This window comes from Triturus cristatus, chromosome 5_2 (genome assembly GCF_964204655.1).
Source record: "Triturus cristatus chromosome 5_2, aTriCri1.1, whole genome shotgun sequence".
Taxonomy (NCBI): domain Eukaryota; kingdom Metazoa; phylum Chordata; class Amphibia; order Caudata; family Salamandridae; genus Triturus; species Triturus cristatus.
Window position 1 is genome coordinate 890825085 of NC_140588.1, and position 13725 is coordinate 890838809.

At 51.0% G+C, this 13725-nt stretch overlaps 1 protein-coding gene across 1 annotated transcript in view; it reads right to left on the minus strand.

The window, feature by feature from the left end:
- The window catches only part of NRK (Nik related kinase), a 1057838-nt gene that overhangs the window by 126398 nt on the left and 917715 nt on the right, over window positions 1–13725 (minus strand). Inside the window, exon 29 of the mRNA XM_085608036.1 lies at window positions 1208–1367. Within this exon, the coding sequence (XP_085464162.1) occupies window positions 1208–1367 (160 nt within the window). The remainder of the gene's footprint in view (window positions 1–1207; window positions 1368–13725) is intronic.

A 13725-nucleotide genomic window follows, 5' to 3' on the forward strand; every position in this document is an offset into this window, starting at 1 on the left:
TGTTGCAATGATTTTAATAATTTAGATTGGCTTTGATCGTAATTTTCAAAATGTATATGCACATTTATGTCTCATTACAAAGCGGGATTAAGATACATAGAGCATGCTGGGAGTTGTAGTAGAGATCAGGCACTCAGCGGAGCTGTTACGACCAGGTGATTAATCTTAACCTGTGATCATGAGGGAGGGCTCACGGGCTGTGTTTAAATACCGAGCTTGGACATGGTCGGGTAAACACTTTTTCCGCGATAAGGAAGTGGAATCGATTAATTTCTTGGGCAGGTATGTGTTGATGAGACGTTAGTTTTCCACAGAGGGTAACAGGGGGACAGGGAAGTATGGCATGATGTTCACTAGTAAACCAGGATATGTGGGTGGTTCACGTAATAACATGGAGTTTAGACGTTTGAGATTGCACAAGGGTCAGACTCTGGGGAGTGAAAGACGAAATAAAGGGGACCTGTTAGCAAGCGTAACAATGTATATTTTTAAGGAGAATAACGTTCAGTACACAGTTCAGTAGCGCTGTTGATCAAAGACCAAATGTGTTGCAATGTTAAAGCATTATGAGATTGTATGAAGTGGACATTAATTGTATAATATTTTTAATTGTAGTTACCCCCGAAGAAGGACTCATGTAGTCCGAAATGCATTGGTTTTTTTTAATAAAGAACACGCCTGAGAAGAATTATGCGTCGTTCGTATTTGTGACAGAAGTCCGGATGGTCTCATCACAAGTATAAGAAACTTGGAAAATGGCATTATTCTTTGTGTGGATCAATACGGAGCTAAGCTGAGAAGAGATAAATTGATGATTAATTGCGCAAATTTGGATAAAAGCAGTAACACGAAGCGATCATGCTGTGCGCCTGGCTTGGGGTGTTAAGGACACCCCATCTAAATATTGTCGTTACCAGTGCCACCCGGGTGAGGCACTATGTCAGTTCACGCACGCATTCTGGGAGGATTAACGATTACGGATTTAACTTGGTGTGCATCCCGTTATAAATTAACATCATCTTATATAGTGCACATACATGATAGAATTACGAAAAGAACACAACACAATCCTCATATGTATTATTAGAGACATAGAACAAACTACTTCAATGCAAGGGATACAGACAGTTGCTGTTTTTTGTAAGCATCAATGAATGCAGCATTCTGTGATGACATTTTGGAATCAGTTGTCCCTAGTTACACATACCCACAGAGGCCGGCATTTCGCCCCATTGTAAAATGGTCTCCTTTGTGAAGTGTCCATAGGTATCAATGTAGACTCCTTCGTCCTCATACGTGAGCAGAAGTTCCACCCCATTGGTGTTTGGCAGGATAATAATTGCATGCGGATGAATATTCCCTTGGATCTGAAAACACATTTCATTGAGATTAGAAATGAATCTGCACATTGTCTGAAGGCTTCAATCTAGCAGGGTTTAAATTTCATTATACAGAAAATGCAAAACAATTGTGTCTGGCTGGCTGACAAAACTGGAATAAATGCATTTCCACACTACTGCTGAGTGATGCATTTTTATATCAGCCACAACAAAATATATATTTTTTTCTCCCACTTGATTTTATAAAATTAGATTCTCTTGACAAAAACGCAGAGGCGCTTAACACACAATTTAGACTGAAAGTTTTTTAAGCTATAGGACACACAAGATATATTTCAAATAACGGAGAAATATATTACATCCAAAATGTTTGTATCGACATTGATATCGATATGAATTTCCTACCCTCAACATAAAATACATTGATTCACGTTTACAGGTCATGCCGATAGTTCACGGAACAAGGCGATAGACCCATCTTAGTATCACTGCATGTGGTTCCAGGCCAAGCAATCTTCCTGCTTCAAAAATAAACAAGTGTAAGCTTATTCTTTAGATTTTGGAAAGTTACTCATTTTATGGGATTCAAAGCAATCTTTGGCCTATGTGCGCAAGCCAAAAGAAGCTGTAGGTTTCCACTCTATGGTCAACCGTATACCAACAAAATGTTCTCCCACAAACTCTTACAATAGAACTCGGCTACACAATGTGGGGATGGTGACAGATGGCAAGTGTCAGAAATGCCAGGTGCAGGACAGCATCTTTGTGCACTCTATTTGAATGTGTATTGAGAGCTTCTGGGATGAGATGGGGTTAAGCTGGCAGCTATCCTTAAATCTGGTATCTCATCAATGCCACTTCCAAAAGATCTTGACTTGCCTAGATACAGCTTGCTGCAATAGTGCCAATTGCTCAATTGCCAAGAGAGAGAGTTTAGGAAAATGGGGAAATTCATCATGCCCTACTACAGCAAAAGTGGAACAAGCGAATAGACTGTTATATGGCAGAGAATTTATGATCTGGACATTCATAGGTGCTCTCCTGATTGAATCTACCTCCCCAAGTAAAACACTATCTCAACAAAATTTGTGCTGTGTTTTGGCATAAGAACTTTGCTATACACTGTTATGTATATGGTGGGCCCTTCAGACCTGTTGTTTATTTGCAACCACTAGGATGCCAGTGATCATGTAACATGTTATGTCCATTGGATCTCACATAAAAAATATGCCAATAAAATAATATGTACATACCCAAATAGAAAGGAATCAGTAAAGGACTGCAGGGCAAGGGGATCACTGACACAATATCATGGTAAACAATATGGTCGACTAAAGTATTGCATCAAAAATATTGTTTACCACAATATCGTCGTCTTTTACTTAGAATGGTAAGTACAAAAATATCAGAGGAAAAAAGTGTTGACACTAGTATCGTCCAAAAATCGACCAAAATATCTATTTTTTTATTATAGAGTTTAACGTAGTAAATGTAAAATATGGTAACATATAATGTTAATACAATGAATATTAAATAATTTTCCTTAATATATAATACTATATATAAATATATACTTATATAAAGACACAAACACATATATATGTGTTTTTATATTTATACACATATATATAGTGTTGCTTTCGTCACTTATTAACAACAGAACGGCATTCTGGGTGATGCTCCAGATTGTTTTATTTCAAATTTCTATATTTCAGCAAGCACGGCAGCACACCTGACGCCGTAATGGTGTTCTGCTGTGCTTGCTGAAAAATAGAAATTTGAAATAAAACAATCTTGAGCATCACCCAGAGTGCCGTTCTGTTGTTAATAGGCGACTGAAGCAATGTTATGTAAATACTCTCGGACACGGGCAATCTACGAGCACCCACTGATGATTAGGTAGCACGTCAGCTGTACACAGAGACCTGTTGACACATATATCTATGAGATGTTTGGGCTAATAACTTACCTGGTGCTGTGAGGCTTTCACTAAGGTGACAACTCTTTGTTTTGGATATGTTGCGGTTAGTCCAGTCACGATGGAAGCCCTGCTGTGTTTCACGGCCCGTGTGCTGGCGCCAACCGACGTCGGCAGTTGGGGGCACAACGTGCAGGAGGAGAGTCAGATGGTGCCGCTGCCCTGATGTAAGCTCTCATCAACCCACTGGGCACTTTGAGTCTGTTATTAGTGATTACCGGCAAGAAATCCACTGTGATAATACTATCAGGCACTACAGCAACCAACAGGCAGTTGAACTATCTCCGCCCACATGGGCAAGTATCGTAAAGAAATACAGGTGTCCTGACTTTGCTTGCGGTTCTCACTTTGTCAGCCCATGAAGAAGTGCGCGCAGCGCACGAAACGCGTTGGCAAATTGACAATTAATCTGAATGTTTGTTTGCACTTTGCAGCGGCAGCTCTCCCAATAAACCGCTAAGAACTTACCTGGTGCTGTGAGGCTTTCACTAAGGGGACAATTCTTTGTTTTGGATATGTTGCGGCCAGTCCAGTCGCGGTGGAAGCCCTGCTGTGTTTCATGGCCCGTGTGCTGGCACCACCCGACGTCGGCAGTTGGGGGCACAAGGTGCGGGAGGAGAGTCAGATGGTGCTGCTGCCCTGATGTAAGCTCTCATCAACCCACTAGTGATTTTGAATCTGTTATTAGTGATTACCGGCAAGAAATCCACTGTGTTAATACTATCAGACACTACAGCAACCAGCAGGCAGTTGGACTGTCACCGCCCACATGGGCAAGTATCGTAAAGAAATACAGGTGTCCTGACTTTGCTTGCAGTTCTCACTTTGTCAGCCCATGAAGAAGTGCGCGCAGCGTACGAAATGCGTCGGCAAATTGACAATTAATTTGAATGTTTGTTTGCACTTTGCAGCGGCAGCTCTCCCAATAAACCGCTAAGAACCTACCTGGTGCTGTGAGGCTTTCACTAAGGGGACAACTCTTTGTTTTGGATATGTTGCGGCCAGTCCAGTCGCGGTGGAAGCCCTGCTGTGTTTCATGGCCCGTGTGCTGGCACCACCCGACGTCGGCAGTTGGGGGCACAAGGTGCGGGAGGAGAGTCAGATGGTGCTGCTGCCCTGATGTAAGCTCTCATCAACCCACTAGTGACTTTGAATCTGTTATTAGTGATTACCGGCAAGAAATCCACTGTGATAATACTATCAGACACTACAGCAACCAGCAGGCAGTTGGACTGTCACCGCCCACATGGGCAAGTATCGTAAAGAAATACAGGTGTCCTGACTTTGCTTGCAGTTCTCACTTTGTCAGCCCATGAAGAAGTGCGCGCAGCGTACGAAATGCGTCGGCAAATTGACAATTAATTTGAATGTTTGTTTGCACTTTGCAGCGGCAGCTCTCCCAATAAACCGCTAAGAACTTACCTGGTGCTGTGAGGCTTTCACTAAGGGGACAACTCTTTGTTTTGGATATGTTGCCGCCAGTCCAGTCGCGGTGGAAGCCTGCTGTGTTTCATGGCCCGTGTGCTGGTGCCAACCGACGTCGGCAGTTGGGGGCACAAGGTGCGGGAGGAGAGTCAGATGGTGCTGCTGCCCTGATGTAAGCTCTCATCAACCCACTAGTGACTTTGAATCTGTTATTAGTGATTACCGGCAAGAAATCCACTGTGATAGTACTATCAGGCACTACAGCAACCAGCAGGCAGTTGGACTGTCTCCGCCCACATGGGCAAGTATCGTAGAGAAATACAGGTGTCCTGACTTTGCTTGCGGTTCTCACTTTGTCAGCCCATGAAGAAGTGGCGCAGCGCACGAAACGTGTCGGCAAATTGACAATTGATTTGAATGTTTGTTTGCACTTTGCAGCGGCAGCTCTCCCAATAAACAGCTAAGAACTTACCTGGTGCTGTGAGGCTTTCGCTAAGGGGACAACTCTTTGTTTTGGACTTGACAGCGGACTACAAATACCAGCATGCTTGCGGATTTGAGCCTATCGTGGAGCCCACCAGGGGGCGAATACTGGTTAAAGAAGCAAATGACTGGTTTGTACGGTGTTAGCGTTCCTCCCTTTGAGAAAGGCCAAGGGGGCCGAAATGCATCAGGAAAGGGAACGCGTTGTCATTGGAATAAATTGCTAAATTCCACCGTAAAGTGTGCGGCTCAACTCTTTTCTGTGTAAGAGAGGATTGGTGAGATATTATACGGCATGGTCCTGCCGTGAGCGACGCACCTCCAGAGAAAGAGCTCCATAACTGCCCGACTCGGACCATCTTTGTGTGACGGTGAAAACCTTAAGGCAGCGGTAGCCGCCAGGGACTGGACCTTGGTATGGACCCCAGCAGACCTTAACAAGAAGATCTGTAGGGGATTACAGTGGAACTCAGCGAGCATTAAAAATGAGAAAAAAATATCGCCCACCAGAGGGAAATAAGAGAAGGACTTGACAGCGGACTACAAATACCAGCATGCTTGCGAATTTGAGCCTATCGTGGCGCCCACCAGGGGGCGAATACTGGTTAAAGAAGCCAATGACTGGTTTGTACGGTGTTAGTGTTCCTCCCTTTGAGAAAGGCCAAGGTGGCCGAAATGCATCAGGAAAGGGAACGCGTTGTCATTGGAATAAATTGCTAAATTCCACAGTAAAGAGTGCGGTCAACTCTTTTCTGTGTAAGAGAGGATTGGTGAGATATTATACGGCGTGGTCCTGCTGTGAGCGACGCTCCTCCAGAGAAAGAGCTCCATAACTGCCCGACTCGGACCATCTTTGTGTGACGGTGAAAACCTTAAGGGCAGCGGTAGCCGCCAGGGACTGGACCTTGGTATGGACCCCAGCAGACCTTAACAAGAAGATCTGTAGGGGATTACAGTGGAACTCAGCGAGCATTACAAATGAGAAAAAAATATCGCCCACCAGGGGGAAATAAGAGAAGGACTTGACAGCGGACTACAAATACCAGCATGCTTGCGAATTTGAGCCTATCATGGCGCCCACCAGGGGGCGAATACTGGTTAAAGAAGCAAATGACTGGTTTGTACGGTGTTAGCATTCCTCCCTTTGAGAAAGGCCAAGGTGGCCGAAATGCATCAGGAAAGGGAACGCGTTGTCATTGGAATAAATTGCTAAATTCCACCGTAAAGTGTGCGGCTCAACTCTTTTTGTGTAAGAGAGGATTGGTGAGATATTATACGGCGTGGTCCTGCCATGAGCGACGCACCTCCAGAGAAAGAGCTCCATAACTGCCCGACTCGGACCATCTTTGTGTGACGGTGAAAACCTTAAGGGCAGCGGTAGCCGCCAGGGACTGGACCTTGGTATGGACCCCAGCAGACCTTAACAAGAAGATCTGTAGGGGATTACAGTGGAACTCAGCGAGCATTACAAATGAGAAAAAAATATCGCCCACCAGGGGGAAATAAGAGAAGGACTTGACAGCGGACTACAAATACCAGCATGCTTGCGAATTTGAGCCTATCATGGCGCCCACCAGGGGGCGAATACTGGTTAAAGAAGCAAATGACTGGTTTGTACGGTGTTAGCATTCCTCCCTTTGAGAAAGGCCAAGGTGGCCGAAATGCATCAGGAAAGGGAACGCGTTGTCATTGGAATAAATTGCTAAATTCCACCGTAAAGTGTGCGGCTCAACTCTTTTTGTGTAAGAGAGGATTGGTGAGATATTATACGGCGTGGTCCTGCCATGAGCGACGCACCTCCAGAGAAAGAGCTCCATAACTGCCCGACTCGGACCATCTTTGTGTGACGGTGAAAACCTTAAGGGCAGCGGTAGCCGCCAGGGACTGGACCTTGGTATGGACCCCAGCAGACTTTAACAAGAAGATCTGTAGGGGATTACAGTGGAACTCAGCGAGCATTAAAAATGAGAAAAAAATATCGCCCACCAGAGGGAAATAAGAGAAGGACTTGACAGCGGACTACAAATACCAGCATGCTTGCGAATTTGAGCCTATCGTGGCGCCCACCAGGGGGCGAATACTGGTTAAAGAAGCAAATGACTGGTTTGTACGGTGTTAGCGTTCCTCCCTTTGAGAAAGGCCAAGGTGGCCGAAATGTATCAGGAAAGGGAACGCGTTGTCATTGGAATAAATTGCTAAATTCCACCGTATAGTGTGCGGCTCAACTCTTTTCTGTGTAAGAGAGGATTGGTGAGATATTATACGGCGTGGTCCTGCCGTGAGCGACGCACCTCCAGAGAAAGAACTCCATAACTGCCCAACTCGGACCATCTTTGTGTGACGGTGAAAACCTTAAGGGCAGCGGTAGCCGCCAGGGACTGGACCTTGGTATGGACCTCAGCAGACCTCAACAAGAAGATCTGTAGGGGATTACAGTGGAACTCAGCGAGCATTAAAAATGAGAAAAAAATATCGCCCACCAGAGGGAAATAAGAGAAGGACTTGACAGCGGACTACAAGTACAAGCATGCTTGCGAATTTGAGCCTATCGTGGCGCCCACCAGGGGGCGAATACTGGTTAAAGAAGCAAATGACTGGTTTGTACGGTGTTAGCGTTCCTCCCTTTGAGAAAGGCCAAGGTGGCCGAAATGTATCAGGAAAGGGAACGCGTTGTCATTGGAATAAATTGCTAAATTCCACGGTATAGTGTGCGGCTCAACTCTCTTCTGTGTAAGAGAGGATTGGTGAGATATTATACGGCGTGGTCCTGCCGTGAGCGACGCACCTCCAGAGAAAGAACTCCATAACTGCCCAACTCGGACCATCTTTGTGTGACGGTGAAAACCTTAAGGGCAGCGGTAGCCGCCAGGGACTGGACCTCGGTATGGACCTCAGCAGACCTCAACAAGAAGATCTGTAGGGGATTACAGTGGAACTCAGCGAGCATTAAAAAATGAGAAAAAGGGGGCGTGGCCAAGTAAGATGGCTGACTGGTAGTGCACCGAGTCAGCTCCGGCCCCACGGACTCCTGTGAGCGGCTAAACGGGGGCTCTAGACTGGCGCTCTTCGTGGTAAACACTCGCGGGACGCCTGTGGCGGCGAATGGCCCGGAGGCGAGGATGAGACGGCTCCGGTGCGGCTAGGAGGCGAGCACTGTCCCGGGAGCGAGGTCCCAGCAAAATGGCGGCGGACGGCCACGATCGCTCGCCGAGCGGCGGTTCCCCGGACTCAGGAGAGTGACCAGAGGCTGGTCGCGGTGACCGCACAACGGGAGAGGAACGCCGCGGTAGGGGAGAGGCTGAGCCGGACTCTGCAGACGCCGGTGAGCGGAACGACACAAGGGGACACCTCCCCATGGGACGTACGTGAGGAGGCGGTGACTGCGGCCCTCCCGGAGCCCGTGAGGAAGGACGGTGGGCCGGCGGGAGATAAGTGGTCCGCCCTGCCGGAGATCGCGCCAGGCTGAGGGGAGCGGGGACGCGGGGGGCAATCACCGCGCGCCCCGGCGAGAGTCAATGCCTGACTCCAAGATGGTGGCCAAGTGGGACACCTGCCGGCGCTGGGACCGGGGGAGCCTCCGCGGCGCTGGCAAGGACTCTCTGGGGCACAGCACGTGGGCCTGCCTGAGTGCCTGAGCGGAGCCGGGTCGGTCCCTGCTCTGGTTTCCGGGATCCCGGTGGCTGAGAAGCGGTGGTCAGACGCGAAGAGGCCATAGAACCGGTGGAGGCGACGTCGTGAGGCTCGGAGGGGGCGGTCTGATGGGGAAGTCGTCCCGTGCGCCCCCGACGAAGAAGGCGCCGAAGCCTCAGGAAAACCAAGTGGCGAAATACTTCCAGGCGCGCTCCAGCACTGCGGACGAAGGTGGTCCAGGCGGAGGGGAAGACATGGCCTTGACGAAGGACGACCTGGTGGCTACGCTCCGGGACTTCAAGAGGGATCTATGTGGTGAACTCAAAAGGGACCTCCACGCCAGCCTGGACCAATTGCGTGGGGACCTCACGGAGAAGCTTGGCGATCTGCGCAGAGATGTGGACGCCGTGGGGTCGCGAACCCTGGAGCTGGAGGAAAAGGTGCAATCCCTGGAAAGTACAGCTCAGGCTTCCCGGTCGGAGTGCGCGGAGCTTCGCGCTCAGCTGGCGCAATCTGCTCTGAAGCTGGAGGACTTGGAGGACCGTTCCCGGAGGGAGAATATACGGGTGAGAAACTTGGAAGAAGGCGCAGAAGGTCCGGACCTGGAGGCGTTCATCATAGGTCTCTTTGGAGAGGTGGTAAACAGGCCAGACCTCAACATAAAAGTGGATCGGGTGCACAGGGTCGGACCACCGGGCCACGGCGAACGCCGGAGACCTAGGGATGTCCTGGCAAAGCTGCACGCCTTCCCGGTCAAGGAAGCCATCCTGGAAGCGGCCAGGAAGAAGAAGGAAGTCTCGTTCCAGGGCCACAGTTGCTCTCTTTACCAGGACTTGTCGCAGGCCACTCTTATTCGGAGGCAGCAGCTCCGCCCGGTGACCAGCAAACTTAGAGAGGACAATGTGCGCTATCGTTGGACCTATCCCTTTGGGCTCAGCTTCGAATGGAAAAATAAAAGGCACCACATCACGGACTTGGGAGAGGGGCTGCGTATCCTGGACCTCCCGTCGGCACTGGAGGAGGGAGGTGGCCCGGGGCCATCCGGAACAGTGGCAGCCGGCTCTCAGGGGGAGCAGTGGAGCAGGGCGCAACGCCAGCGAGGAGGACCTCACCGTGAGTAGCGGTCGCGAGTTGGAAGACCGGGATTCTCCGGGATGCAGTTCTTGAGCGACCGAGGGGGGCCCTCCGGCCGGGAGGGTCCCGGGAGCCCGAGCGGCGAAGCCAGGTGACTGGCAACGAGTCTGTGACGGCCCAGCGGAGAGGGATGCGGCAATCTCCACAGAAACATTGAGGCTACATGGACACTGAGGTTTTTGTTTTTCTCTATGAGCCCTTTGTTTGGCCCGCATGTTGTTGATGCTCTGCCGGTTGCGGAGCAAGTTGATGAGGTTAGGAGTTCGATGGGGCGGGGTCTTGGTTACTTTCCCTGGAACTACCCCGGGTATGTGGGGTTCCATGGTTGGGTGCTTGTGGGGGGGGGATGCGGGAGGGGGGGGGGGGTTGTGAGGGGGACGGGTTGGGGGGGAGGGTATCAGAGGTAGGCTGCAACGAAGTCGTGGGGGGAGACCGGGGAGAGACAGTGAGATGTTGGGAGGGGGTCCCGGGGGGGGAGGAGGACAGGTGCTGAGGTCTTGCATCGGCGGATCTTACAACACGGGGTGGAGAGGGGGGTCTACACTTACTTAAGATGGTGACGTGGGCTACATGGAACGTGAAGGGCCTGAACTCGCCCCAGAAGAGACAGCAGGTCCTGAAGTACATCGTGGATAGGCAGGTCAAGGTAGTTGCTCTGCAGGAAACGCACCTTACAAGGGAGGATGTGGGTAGGCTCAAGCATAGGGCTTTCCCGCAGATTTTTCACTCAGCGGCCACCACCAAACATAATGGAGTGGCGATATTGTTCCACAGCTCGATGCCCTTCCAGGTAGTGGACTCACAGAGAGATAAGGAGGGGAGATGGCTCATGCTAAAGGGGCGGCTTCAGGGCCAACTATGCACCATTGCGGTTGTGTATGCTCCGAACACGGGCCAGGCGGTGTTCACAACACGCATGTTGGGGTCCCTGGGCGGATTCGCGGAGGGCCCCATCATCCTGTTGGGGGACTTTAATTGCCTGTGGGATGGTGCCCTGGACGGTTCTCACGTGGCGGGGGCGAGATCATCAGTGTTCTCCAAGCGAGTCAAGGACCGCTTCGATTCCCTCGGGCTGCGGGATGGGTGGCGGGCTCTCCATGAGACGGCAAAAGACTACACTTTCTACTCCCATGTCCACCGGACCTACACTCGAATAGACTACATCTTCATTAGTCAGGCATTAGTGGGGAAGGCGACGGGGGCGCAGATTCTCCCCCTTTCGGTCTCAGACCACGGGATGGTCTTGTTGGAGCTTCAGTGGGGGGAGCGGGGTCGTGGCAGATGGTACTTTCCGGGGGCCCTCCTGCGAGACCAAGTGCGGAGAGTGGAACTGACCGAGGCCATAGGGGAGTACTTCCAGGACAACCCGCCTGCCGACACCTCACATCAAAATACGTGGGACGCCTTCAAGGCGGTGATGAGGGGCAAATGTATCCAATTACAGGCGTCGCTGCGGCGACAACAAGCATTAGAACGGGAGACACTGGAGGAGGAACTCAGGGGGTTGGAGGGTAGGCATAAAGATAAACCCACTCGCGACCTGCAGCGACAACTCACGGCGGTGAGGGGTAAATTGCGGGCGATTTATAGCGCCAGGGCGGAATATACCTTACTGAGGCTGCGCCGCGCGGGGTATGAACAGGGGGACAAGGTGGGTTCTCAGTTGGCCCGAAAGCTTCGCATTCAGCGGGCAAAATCATATGTGGAAGGCATTCGGGTTGGGCCAGACCGAGTCACGCACGAGGAGGCAGCGAAGACCAGAGCCTTTAGGGATTTCTATGGTGAGCTGTATGGGGGGAACCCGCTGGCGCACGACGCGCAAACGGCATATCTCGATGGGGTGGAGTGCCCCCAGTTATCAGCGGTGGATCGGGACCGGCTGGACGAACCTATTTCCGTGGAGGAGGTGCGAAATGCCATAAAGCGTCTCAAGCTCCACAAGGCACCTGGGCCCGACGGCTATACCGCCCACTTTTATAAACACTTTGTAGACGAGCTCGCCCCGCATCTGACGGCTCTGTTTCGGGCAGTGGCGAAGGAGGCGAGAGTGTCCCAATCAATGGCAGAGGCGGTGATCACGGTCCTACCTAAACCGGGCAAGGACCCAATGGTGTGTGCATCATACCGCCCCATAGCACTTCTGAACCTAGATGCCAAGCTCTACTCCATGATCCTAGCTAGCCGCCTGGATGACCTGCTGCCTCGATTGATCCATCCGGACCAATCGGGCTTCATTAAAGGGCGCCAGACGCACGATAATATACGGCGTACCATCCACCTTATCGAGAAATCATCCAGATTTAAGATTCCAGCGGTGCTAGTAGGTTTGGACGCTGAAAAAGCGTTCGACCGCGTAGATTGGCCCTTCCTCTTCTTAACCCTGCGAAAATTTGGGTTCGGGGACGCTTTCATGGAGATGGTGCGAGCCAACTACAGCCATCCCTCCGCGAGAGTGGTGGTCAACGGGACACCCTCCGAGCCCTTCCAACTGACTAGAGGTACTAGACAGGGGTGCCCGCTGTCCCCTCTGCTTTTCGCCCTTAGCATAGAGCCACTAGCCATTCGGGTGAGGGAGAATGCCTCCATTAAAGGGATCCGATTTGGAGGGGAGGATCACAAAATCTCCCTCTTCGCGGATGATATTCTGCTGACTATGGGGGAGCCACATGTCTCTCTGCCCGCGGTGCAGGAGGAATTGAGGGACTTTGAGAGAGTGGCGGGGTTCAAGGTCAACATGACCAAATCCTACATACTCAACCTCACACTCTCGAGAGCGGAGGTGGCCTCGCTCAAATCCCAGACGACGCTCTCATGGGCCCAACACTCACTACAATATCTAGGGGTACAGCTGACACCGACGGTTTCGGGACTATATGGGGCCAACTACACCACAGTTTTGCCACACTTGCGGCAGGAGTTGCGGCGGTGGACGCCCTTATACATATCTTGGCTGGGGCGAATCAATGCGGTAAAGATGATGGTACTGCCCCGGATCCTTTACTTGTTTCAGGCCTTGCCGATCCCGCTGGAGAAGGCATTCCTTCCGCAGCTGAAGACGCTGATCACTCAGTTTGTATGGCAAGGAGGGAGGGCCCGGCTCCCTTTCACGGTGCTTCGGAAACGCAGGGCGGATGGAGGGATGGGGCTGCCGGACTTTGGGCTATACTATCAAGCGGCCCAATTGCGGGTCGTGCTGGAATGGACGGTGCGGGAGTCGGAGAAGCATTGGCTTCATATGGACCGTGCGATAGCCGGCAGGTCCATCTGGGACCTGCTGTGGAAACCGAGGGGAGATAGACCGCCGAATGCATATCTTAGCACGCCAACGCGCACTACATTGGAGGTTTGGGATAGAGTCACGCGTAGGGAGGGGTGGACGACATTCCCATCACCTTACACCCCAATACACTTTAATCCGGCCTTCACTCCAGCTAGAGAGGAGGGTCCCTTTGATGGGTGGCGAGAGGGAGGGTGTCTAAAGCTGGCGGACCTATTCGATAAGGGGGAGTTCCGCTCGTTCCAGAACTGTAAGAGTGAATTTGGGGTCCCCAACAGTGAGCAGTTCCATTATTTGCAGCTCAAGCACTGGGCCACGGCGCCGCCGTACAGGGAGGCGGGCTGCCGGAGCCTTACGGATGTGGAGAAGCTGGTATTGTCACGGGCGGGCTCAATGAAGGGGGCGATTTCGTCTCTATATGGGATGCTGCTGACTACACTACACACACCCAGGGCCAG